General features: G+C 41.0%; 1 protein-coding gene across 1 annotated transcript in view; it reads left to right on the top strand.

Annotated features, from left to right (window-relative positions):
• The window catches only part of AQP9 (aquaporin 9), a 30,318-nt gene extending 18,227 nt beyond the window's left edge, over positions 1–12,091 (top strand). Inside the window, exons 4-6 of the mRNA XM_085303344.1 lie at positions 1,168–1,286; positions 2,938–3,155; positions 8,573–12,091. Of these exons, the coding sequence (XP_085159470.1) occupies positions 1,168–1,286; positions 2,938–3,155; positions 8,573–8,735 (500 nt within the window). The 3' untranslated portion in view covers positions 8,736–12,091. The remainder of the gene's footprint in view (positions 1–1,167; positions 1,287–2,937; positions 3,156–8,572) is intronic.
• Positions 12,092–12,344: the final 253 nt, after the last annotated feature.

The following is a 12,344-nucleotide window of genomic DNA, read 5'->3' as shown; positions in this document are numbered from 1 at the left end:
TGACAGTCAAACAGACATAGGAACTCAACACTCTCCTCTTCCCACACAGACATACTTGAGCTAGGTGCTTTCATTTTCAAAGATGTCCCTGAAAGAGTGAGGGAATGTACACTTTAGGCTTCTGAATATGAGGCCTTTTTAAAAGCATATACAGTAATTTACTGTTGAGAAATTTCCTTATCCTTTTTTTTTCATAGTGGTTAAATGCAACAAAATATTGCAACACTGCACACAAGAGAGTCAGACCAAAGGGAACTACAGAACATTCTCTGAGTCCATGCYATGGCCTTAAGCAAAACTAGAAAAACTGGGGGCAACTCTTCAGTACCTCTTGCCTTCAGGAGAAGCTAACTGACCTCACTGTGACTTCCAGGGGAGACTCAGAGCTGTCTCTTTACACACATGAATCACCTGATCACTGGATTCGCTAGTGAACTAAAGGTGTAGGGTTTCTTCTTGTTTGTTCATGCAGATTCTTAAGTACTTGATCTTAGAGTGTTCCCATTTCTAACATCTCAGGACTTGTCAAGGTAGCAAATTGTTCTGAGATGGAAGTTCTATTATACTATTTAGAATATACTCTGAATATACCAAAAAGAACCCAAGTTTTGGAGCTAATTCCTCCCCTTGCATCTTTGACGACTGGTATAATAGTTGAGTGTAAAGCCCAGAATGAAAAATTCAAACTTCTTTAGAAAAGGAGTTTTCTCAGGAGAGCTCACTCCCGGAACAAGTCATTGCACAACTGTTGAATGGAATAGCAGTAATTCCTGGTGGCTGAGAATTCAGCAAGTTTTATAACAGTACAGTCAGGATGCTACGGATTTCTCAGGGCATCATGCCAAATACAGCACCTCTTACAAAATAATGCAAATGTGCTCAAGATCAGACAATATTTCCTTGCACTGGTTTTGTACCAATGAACGGGGGGAGGGGGGCCCATTTTGAAAGCTGTAATACATAAAACAAGCACTTCAATACACAGCAGGAGAGATGAGACAGGAGGGCATGGATTAGCACATCACCTCAAAGCTTTAAACTGTGCTCCCAGATAAAACAATAATTTTCAGTGCAGAATGTGGAGTGCACACACCATCAACTCTATTCTAGTCCTAGAAGACCTAGTGTTTACAGAGAGTACAACCAGGTAATGCCTGTTTTCTGCAGATGCCTTTATGGATTATAGCAGTGGAGCACTTGAAGTCACAGGACCTAACGCAACAGCACATATCTTTGCAACATACCCAGCTCCATATCTGTCCCTCATAAACGGATTTGCAGATCAGGTAAGTACACTTGCTATCTAGATTGCATAAATAAAACATACTGAAAACTGTAAAACTAGGCAATAAAAAATACATACGTGTTCAACAACTATGATGAATCTTACCTTTTTGGTCATATATCTCTATGTACAATAGCAATGAAAATGCAATGTTGTATGCAGGGATTACATTTTAGTCATATTTTACAAGCAAGATAATTTCAAGTTGTTCTCTCCACATCCATCATATTAATTGTTGTGCTCTTCACACACCCTTAATGCTGTATATGTGGGAGACTTTTCCCAGCATAAAGCRGGGTTTCTCCATTAATTCCTGCAGAGCTACATCCACTTACATCAAAATCCAGCTCATTTTGTGAACCTATTTTTCTCAAACAGGGCTTAAGCAGCCAGTTTAACATACTACACAACTGAGTTTTCCAGTATCGCAAAACTCCTTTCCAAACTTGTCTTTGCAAATGAATTTGTGTGTTTGTTATTTTTCCAGTGACTGAGAGAACTTGAAAAATATCTCCGTCTTACTTCCAGTCTCTATTCTGCACTTGAGCTTATCCAACAATGAAAAACGAAGTTTCATATCTCCTGTCTACTACTAACCAGTTACTTGCCCTCTTCAGGCATACTTGAAATAAACAGTGCGTAAGTGAGCTACAAAAAACTACAGCTTGCTGGAGCACAGAAATTCCTTATGTAAAAGATTTGAAAACTGTGAAACCTAGCTTAAAAAAAAAGTATTTTGAAATTTTGTATGAAAGACAGTTCTGAATTTTGTTTTGGATCAATCAAAAGACATTTCCTTCCATAAGATCAATTTGTCCATGTATATTTTAAAATAGAATTAAAAACATTTTAAAAAGTCATTTCAAATAAACCAATATAGATATACATGTAAATATACAGTTTCTTTAAAATCAGCGTTAAAATGGCATGTTTTGACATTGCAGAAATCTTTTTCTATTTTTCTCTTTAGTTAATTATTAACAAGACTGATCACATTTGCAAAGCATTTGATCTAAGCAGAGTGGCATTCCCATCAGAAAATCATTCCAAGAAAATTTCCCTCAGTAGCTCTGCTAGCATGTGCAAAACAGAAGTCAAATTACAGTTACACATGCAAACCTAGTTTAGGTAATTCCTAATTTTTTAGTTGCTCAGTTTTGAATGTATAGACTTTCTTGCTTATCCTGTTTTATGCAATACCTGGATAAAGATGTGAATATTTATTCTGATAATCTCTCAGAGTAAGTTACAGTCACATAAAACACCTTTATATCAATGTAACGGATTGTACTGTCATAGCAGAACTACCAGAAATCAAATAAACTAAATTGTTAAATTGACAGGAAAAAGTGTGGAAACAAAGCATCAGACCTCACGCAGGAGTTAACTTTGAAATCCTCTACTCTTTCCCACCAGGCTGTTGCAGCATTTTTTTTGCTATATCCTCAGCACATTTCTTGTCCTTTTCTCAAAATTTCTCATTACTCTGAACTAGAGAGACACTGATCCAAATTTTGCTCCTCTGTATAATGGGATAAATCTAAATACCAACTGTAAGCCACTATAGTTCATGGAGATGCTGTGGCCCCTCTTTTCATTATTAGATGGAATCTGCACATATTTATTCAACATTCTTTTCTTGCATTGGCCAGGTGATGTCAACAGCTGTTCTTCTTCTGGCTATATTTGCTATTTTTGATGCAAAAAATAACAGCGTACCAAAGGGCCTGGAGCCGATTGCAGTAGGACTCCTTATATTGGTACTTACCTGCTCCTTGGGAATGAACAGCGGCTGTGCCATGAACCCAGCCAGGGACCTAGGCCCAAGGCTCTTCACAGCCATTGCAGGATGGGGAATGGAAGTATTCACGTAAGTAAGCCTGGATATGAAGTGAAATGCTCTTGGCTAAAATTACTTCCTAGGAAAGTAAGATCCTGATTCAACATGGTACCAATTCATACTTTATATACATATAGGTAATTCTTTACATACCAGGAAAAGCTATTTGTGCACTTTAAGTCAGATGTGCTTTAGGAACCAGGCTTAAAAAAGGATTTCCTGCTCCTAGGGCAAATCAAACACATATTATCTCTAGTATCAATCATTGTTTCAAGCAGATCCTTCCCAAAATATTAGAAGTTCTTAGAGGTCACTGAAAATATAAAAGTGCTTTCTTCTCTTGCACTGCAGCTTTCAAAAAAGAAAAAGAAAAGAAACTGTGAGAGAGTTAGGTGGGAATATTTATTGGGTACTCTAAAAAACAGACACATCAGATTGATTCAGCCTATTACTACTACTGAGTTATTGCAGAAGTCTACAACAATCTAAAGCTAGACTTCCTGCCTGGGAGAGAACGAGGGAATCAGAGAAAGCTTCCTGTATTTTCCCACATTTTAGACCACACTTTCTAATCCCTGCACATACATATGCATGCACACAGGCACACACACTCCCTCTTGGCAGGCCTAATGCACAGTTCATTAGTTGCACATCAGATCTGCAGCTTACACATATCCAGTGTTAAAGTCACTTTGGGATACCTAAGTAACACTTATCTATCATCAGGAGGTGGATCTTCTGGTTTATTTTTATGCAAATTGTTTTTCCAGTTATTTACAAGCAGAAATCCCCAGAAGTACTATAGACTGCTAGACAGCTCCTGTTAATAGATTTCATTTTAACTACTTCGCTAAGTGCAAATAATCTGCATTTATTGAGTATGTCTTCCATCTACACAAACCAGGTGCTTGTGCAGAGAGGAACAGTACCAAAGCTTTTCTTGTTCAAGCTAAGAAACTAGGCAGAGAGAGGAGAARAAATGGGCCCGAAGTCAGGCCGTGGGCCAGATACAAAGCTCRGGCTGTAACACCACTTTTGTAAGCCCAAGCCCAGAGGACACTCTCTGGCCTCGTTATCTCCCAACTTTTCCTCCTCCTCAGCTCTGACCACTATGCCGTTAGACCGCACTGTTTSTTAAGCAGAAGTGCACAGGGTGACAACCCATACCCTGGTCTAGTCACAGAATAATTGTGAACTTTCTGTCTCTCCAAAGATAACGTCATACTCATCTATCCTTGAAAAATTACAAGATGATCCTATGTCTGTACCAGTACAGGCCCTTCCTAATTTAGTTTTGGGATTTATACACAGAGGGGAAATACATCCCCACTGTAAAGACCATACTAAGCCATTTAAATGTGAGAACATAAAAAGTTAGATACGAGATCTCTCGTCCTCACCTGAATAAACCTACAGCACTCAGGGATGTATAGATTGAAGAAGAAATCTTCCTCTGCTCTCATTTACAATACCACAGCTAGAGCCAAGTTCAAGAGAATGATACAACAGGAATACTCGCACACCCTCCCRTGCTGACCCAGGTAGAGCCTTGTCAGACAGCTGTAAGCTTTGGATCAGTTACAGGCCAGGGGGAAAGGCTGTGCAACTGCAGCTGAGTATTGCACCTCCCGGCCCTTGCTCAGAAGCAGCCCCCGCTGGGGTTAAGTGCGCTGAAGTGATGCAGCTAAGATTCGGGTGTTTCCTCTGCTTAGAACTGTCTAGTAAAAGGCATAGCCAGGAATTAGGACCTAAGCGTGGACCTTCCTCAGCGACACAGGGGCAGCGCTGCCCAGGCTGAACAGTAAGAAATACTGAAGAGCCATTAAGCAGGCATTGGAGYGAGGATAGGAAGCATGTCCAGGGACTGCTGAGTCTCTGCTCCGGTCAGTGCCCGCCACGTGAGCACTGTGTCCAGGCTGGGCAGGGACCCACGAAAGCTTCACTTCAGAATATTCTCTGTCTTACTCTGTGCACCTAAAATATGTAAGATCTGGCTTCAGATTAGATACAGAAGGATGAGGCTCTTTAACTCCCTAATCCCAAGCAAATGTTTTAAGCACAGAGATGATCAGTTCAGAGGGGGGAAATCCCCTCCTCTACCTCTTCTTTGTGCTTGCAGGCCCTGCAAGATCTGATTTTACCGTGTTTTCAGGTAGGGAGCTGCCAGCAGGCTGGAGAGGAGTTTTACCCCCAGCCCATGGAGTCACCCCGAGGACTGGTAGGGAACAGAGCAGTGGTTTTCTCAATGCTGACATTATTATGTGTTGCACAAGGACACCTGAAGGAGCAGTTTCCCTGGGAATCTAGCCTAGGGACAGACAGACTATAGTGTGGTTTCCTGAGCCACTGCAATGAAATTAATTTTTGTTAAGGCTCCTGTTTCAAGTTGTTCTAACCTATTATAGTTGAAAGAGGGGTTGTCTCCCTCCAGATATCACCATCCTGCATATAATATATTTAGTCAGTGCTGTGGCTGGCTCCTGCAAACTGCTCCTCAGGGAACTGGGAGTAGGTGTCACTGAAGCCAACTGCCCCCGTCATTAGGATTAGTTGCAGCCTTTTTGAGATGTAAAGGTTTCTAGTGTTTTGTCCTGTAACCATGGAGATAACCAGAGGTCTCTCTTAAGTACAGAATTAATATCTTAATACACTTATGAAAAATTTGGGTTGATACAATTTTGGCAGTAGCCAGAGAACAGCCAGGTACAAACCTGTACCTGTACCTGTACAAATCAGGTACAAACACCAAACTGGGGACCTGACAAGCAAGTAGTATCACAAAGCGTAAGAAAAAGCAGTGCGGAGGTGAGAAAGCTCTACACCGTACATCAGGATTTGAGACTAGCCATCAAATATCTCACCCCTCTGGTTATGATATGTTTCTTTTTCACTTTTTTGCTGGCACGGGGCGAGGCCGGGTGYAAGGCAGCAGCTACCGCGCTGGCCGGTGCCGCCTTGGCTGCCGCGGGCGCGCGGTAACGCTGACACCTCGTGGCCACCACCGCGGGCCTCGTGCCAGCAGCCGCGCTGAGACGAGCCGCGCTTTGGAACCGGTCAGCAGACGCCCGTCTTGTCTGCACAGGCATTTCTATAGCTAGGTAGCTTCTCCAATGTTTTGCATTCTTTCCATAGGGTAAAACAGCGGCCGGACACTGTCTATGTTTCCAAATGCCTGAATTATATTGTAATCTCACCACCCAGCAGCTGTTGATGAGGTGGGAAATTAATTTTAAAGTCCATAAAGGGCCAAAGTTTCTAGCCCATGTAGCTTATGTGCTATAGTCAGAGCTGAATTTTCCTGGAAGGTTTTGGAGTTCTCATAGCACTGCTGGCCCAGCCCCTGTGCCTTCAACTCCACAACCTGCTCCCTCGCCCGGCTGTGCTGCCACGTGCAATTCAGCCCAAGGCGCGGGGGCTGCCATCCCTTTGCCCCACAGCTTTGGCTAGCTGAATCCAGCTAGCAGAACCAAGGGTCTCAATGATAGGGCCAGGAAAAACATCTGATGGTGACAAACCCAGCACCCCAGGCCCTTCCCGGCTCCTTGGCAGCAGAGCCGCAAGCCAGGGTACAAGAGAAGTCAGCGCACTGCAACAAAGCTGCCTGAGCTCGTCACGAAGCGGACTCGCTCCTGTTTTAGTGACGGAGGACTGAGGGTCAGGGAAGCTCGTAACTCAGCTCTGCCCTGATCTCACTGCAGCTTTGGCGTCAGTCTCCGCAACGGCTTTACGCCCCTCATCTCAGCAGAGAGTATGCGAAACACGACTGGCAGCAGCTGCAGCAAGCACAGCCAGTGATTTGGAGAAGGTCAGGCAGGAGCCAGCAAGGCCCGCRTCAGTTCAGGGAACAAGCTGAGACAGAAACCTGCCAAGAAACACCTTTATCATGCGCTGCCCTCCACCCCCCCACACACAGGGGAATGCATGCAAAGARCCAGTGTAGATTTTGCTATGCAGATTAACAGAGTAAAACCTAGTCCACTTGTTCCAGAAGTCCAGGAGCCCAACAGACATTAGTGAGTGAACAACAAATGGATCTATAAATTCAGTAGAAGAATTTCAGGGGCTATTTTATATCCTCCTAGTAAAATCTAAATGATTCCAAAGGTAAAACACCCCCCCAAAACCCAAAGCATTTTTGAATAAAGTAAAAAAATTATGATTAATAGGGCACTGTGAAATTAGCATTATTCTATTCTCATGCTGTGACTTAAGCAGAAGTTCACGTCTGCATAAATCTATATGACTGAGTGCTGAGTAATTATCYATATAGTTTAAAAATTACTCTGCTACTGTTTTGTAACCCCCCCCATCCAAGTAGCTTCCTGTTAAGTTCCTCTCTGAGACAAATTTGTCCTTTGTGAGGGAAAAAATGTTACTTCTCCATGTTCAATATGCACGAAATTGAGGTGGCTGGGTTTTTGCGGGAGACTCGCATATTCAATTAATACAGCATGTTATCAAATCAAAACACCTGCATGCACCAACACAGTCAAGAGAGTCAGTGCTCTGAAACCAATGCTCAGCAGTTAACTGGCATAGCTGAGTATGGACCTCCAGGAAAGGGAGAGCAACTCTACAAGCCCATGCCTCCTATAAAGAGGCTGTTATATATTGGTTTTATAATTTCAAATAGTGGACTTTTTTCTTTAAAAATCTGCATAAGTCTACTGATTTAAAATTAAATTCTAGTAATTGTGCAAAGTGAAYGCAAACATTTCAGTGGAGCCAATATTCTTCTTGTGGGTTTTTTTAACTGAACACAACAATTATAAGAAATAATTTTAGGTGTATAAAATGTGTGATGTTCACTTACCTTTTACTGAAAGGTCTCACATTTTAAGTACAGATACAGGACACTACATCATCAACTTTGAATCTTGACCACTCTAGCCAAGTATAATCCACTTAACAGTTGAATGTGTCTTATTACATTCCTCAAGGCAAATATAGACAYGTCAAGTATAATCTATTATACTTGTCAAGAGGAATGCAGTACTGCAGGCCTGAACCTGCAAATTTCCATGCAGATAAGATAACCCATTTTTGCAACATACATTTGCATTAATCACTCTTGAAAACCCATTCATGAGCATCTGGCAGTAGCATCATTCAAGATTGCTGTGCAATAAGTATGTCCCAGTTCATTTCATTGTAAGTCAAAGAAACCCATTTTTCACCAGAGAGAAATTATTCCCTGCTCCCAAAAGAAATGCAGTAAAGGGGCCTTATTTTCTGCCGTGCAAGACTAGTGGTTGTTACTCTGAAGCATTTYAATCACAGTATGGGCAGGACAGACAGGGGCATCGCACACTTATAGAAATGTGAGACAAAATAGAAAGGTCCATAGTATAGCCAGTGCCACATCCCAGTGCTTGTTAGCTGGCAAATAAAGGGTAAGGTTTTAACCCGAATAGTAAATAATGATAATTCTTGTTTTTTTCTTACAGGGCTGGAAATAATTGGTGGTGGGTCCCTATAGTTGCACCTATGCTGGGGGGAGTACTTGGAGCTGTTACCTATATCGTTTTTATTGAAATTCATCATCCAGATACTCAGCCAGGAGAAGAAAATGACATACATGATAAATATGAACTTACTAATATGGAGTAGATAAGTGAACAATGTGGTTCTTTCTCTTTTTGTCTTACTGTTTTTATTCAAATGATTGTTTGGACCATTTTATAAAAACAGTATGCCTCAATTAGAAATATACTTTTCATAGCAGAAAATTTATATAGAAAACAAGTTGAGAAGTRACCTCTTTCATGAGACAACTGCCTGATCACATTCAAAATTGGAATCAAGTTACGGTTTTTGGGGGATAAATTGTTCTATCATGTAGCTTTCACATCAGGTTGTCACCTACGTGAAACTGTAGTGAGATGATACACTTATCTGTCAGTTCAACACAGATGATCTAAATCATATTGCCTAATTAACTAAAAATAGATGAGATATTGTTACTGAACTGCATGCACAGGTAGTTAATTAGTTCACTGCTGAATTAATGTGTAAGAGTACCTCTCACTTGTTATAACCATTATTTTAAAATGACTTGTGCTTAAAAGAAAAATATCAGAATTGCCAAAATGTCAACTGTACTGATTTTAAGTAACTTACTAGCTGTTTATCTGACCACTGACTGAACAGTGAGGGAACAACTCATCACTGACGAGATTTAGTAGTTCAGAATGATGGCAAAGGGTAAACTGTGTTACGAGATCAACACCAAAAAGACAAAGCTGTACTTCATTGGTTCTTTATAGCAATGATGTTCAATTATTTTTTAACTATTTACTTGACCTTCATGTAACCTAATATTAAAAACCTAACCCAGAATATTAACCCGAACCTCTCCTGCTGTGCTTTCTGGATAAAATTCATTCCTGTGGAGATGGGCCAGCCACAGAGGCTTATGCTGTGCCGAGGTCAGCAAAAGGACTATGGCTGCATAAGCTTTTAAGAGGCCTTGTGCTGCTGATCTACACAAGGGAGAATTTCATCTGCTTTGTGGGAGCACTTTTTATTTTGGTAGCACTAATTACAATTAGAAGCAGGTCTTAGACCTAGTCCCAGACCTGAATTCCCTGAGGAAGGCCAGCTCCACATCAGAAGTCTGAAGCACGTCTTCTCTGGCACTAGGCAGAAGTGGCTGAATATAGGCCACTTCTTCAACATTCAATTGATGCTATTTCAGAATTATGGTCAAGTTTCAACCTTGAAAAATGAAATTACTTYTGGTTAATCACTGTAAATTGAATGTATGCAGTTAATTCAAAGGGTTTTTCTTTTTATACACACACACATATACATACATACGTGTGTGTGTGTGTGTGTGGTTGGTGGTGGCAATCATAAATAAATAGACATCATATTCAGTGATGCTCTCAAGCTATTTTCATGGCAAAACCTTAAGGCACCAGTTCAATGCACTCATTTTAGGGTCTTACTCCCTTTGGATTCCTACAGGCTGCTTCCTTGAATTCCATGCTATTTTCTCATCTTTCCCTGAAGGAAGGAACTCTTCATGTTGCCAGTCATGGCCTATGCACCTCAATGAGGTTTTGACCTCATCAGAAGTGGTTTTGAAAATAATATGGACAGACTCTGCCTCAGCATTTATATAGATCAGGTCCCTGACTCCACATGCCTTTGTCGCCCTCCCATGTATGCCACACCAAATGCAGGGCAGCAAAAGGGATCGACTTGCAGGTCAGACAAAGTTTTACTTGCTGCAGTTGTGGTCAGATGATGCTGTATACTTGACAAGTATAATTCTGAATTTAACTACATTTTTTCCGTGTCTTTAATTACATGTTTGAAGAAAACTTACAGAACTGTAGGTTACCCAGTGTTCATGTAAACCCCGTGCAAAAGGCCGATTTGATTCACTGTTTCTCTGCTATAGGTTAAAAGGCAATATAGCTGTACCCATGCACATTTGGCTTCATTATGTCACTCTGTGAGGTGACTGCCAGCCATAGTGGGGCATTAGCCAGGTAGGAGCGGCCAGAGCGTGGCCATCTGCTCTGACAGGCACTTGCACTTATGCTGAAGCCTACGCTGAGCATTAAATGTCTGTGCAGAAAATAAAAATAGTCAGTCAGTTAACCAAAAGTAACTAGTTTCATCAAAAAATGGTGGAAGCAGCTTATCACTTACTGTGCTAGAACTTTTTGCATAGCCAGTGGGCTTTATAGCCCTCGCTAATGTTTCTTTTACCATGACATGGAAAGCCTGGGGAAAAGCAGAACACAGGTAGGGATGAGAAAGGGACAATTTATTTATATCGTGCACTGCACGACAAGCCTACATTTGCTGCAGGTCTTTGTGCATTGGCTGAAGTGTATAAAGTGCTTCCACTACATTTTCTCAAAAACCTTCAGATCATAACAGTTCTGCCTGTAAATCAGCCTAAAATCTTGCTTCTCCTAGTTATATCATACCTATTCACTGGATTACTGTATAAATCCCATCTACTTCTCTGAAGTTATCCACACAAAAATCATAAGCAGTGACAAACTGGTGCAATATCTCAGGCATATTTGAAACATGCTCTCAACAAGTTGTTGTCAATTCCATATTTGCTGAAAGAACTTATTTTTAAACTTCAATTAAATATTAAATATGTTTGTAAATTCTTAGAAATGCATGGTACTAATACCGCAGTTCATACCGACTTCCCTGAAGCCAGAATTTAATTCAGGGAAAAGGTGTTATATAGTTCAACCTCAGATATGACATAATTTTCATTATATAACATCATATAACATTCATAAGAATGAATTCCTGTTTTAGGGACAAAACTCAGCTGAGTCTTAACTACAGGGCCATAACCAGTATCTCCTTAATGTAACTGGAACAGTAATAATAATCTCTTGCCTTAAGCTTCAGCAGATATCAAGATCTGTTTGGTGCAGAACAAAAGGGCATTTTTAATTTGCATAAACTATGCAGTTTTTTAATGTCAACTGATATTCAGTGATCGCATTCATATTGAATTAATATAACATAGTTGGCAACAAGAGAAAGCTTTTCCAGTTGTAAGATGTTCTGGTAAATGAATTAATAATAACCAGACTTGATCATATTAATGTCAAAAAAAAAAAAATTTAGAGCATTGCTCAACTTTCAGTTTGGGTTTGTTTTTCTTTTTTCTTTCTTTTCTGTTTTCCTCTTTTTGGAAAATGTGTGTTTTTTTTTTTTTTTTTTTCCTAAAGCTAAACTTAGCACTGTAGTAATTTGGAGAGTGACAATGCAACTGGTACTGGGTTAAAGTTTGGCTACTGCATGTTGTTTCATAGAAGCCAGTGCAATTATTCACAATAGGAGGCAATATTGGCAGGGCTAAGTGTTTGGAGAAGCAAGCTCTGAGCAGAGTAGAAACTGTACTTTGTTGTAGTTTTCACTGTGGATTTGGACAAATGAGTTGGAGTTCAAAATAAATATATTCAATCCCTCATAAATGCATTCCAGTACCTCTTTTTATTCGTATAAACCCCCCTCCCCCCCGGCACCTAGAAACATATTAAGAAATAAAKAGCTGCCTATTACGACCTACGGTATTTTTTTAGCCTTGCGCTGCAAGAACGCGCTAACAAGCTGCGTTCCCAGAGGGCAGCCCCTGGGGCAGGGGCCAGCGCCAACGCACCGGAACGTGCCCCCGCGGGCGACGGCCGCGGCGGGGCTGCCAGGCGCCCGGGCCGCCTCACGGACAGC

This window comes from Rhea americana, unplaced genomic scaffold (assembly GCF_003343005.1).
Source record: "Rhea americana isolate MKP2758 unplaced genomic scaffold, rheAme1 scaffold_2, whole genome shotgun sequence".
NCBI classification, from domain to species: Eukaryota; Metazoa; Chordata; class Aves; order Rheiformes; family Rheidae; genus Rhea; species Rhea americana.
Note: the sequence above shows the minus strand (reverse complement) of the source record. Positions and strands in the feature narration are given on the sequence as shown.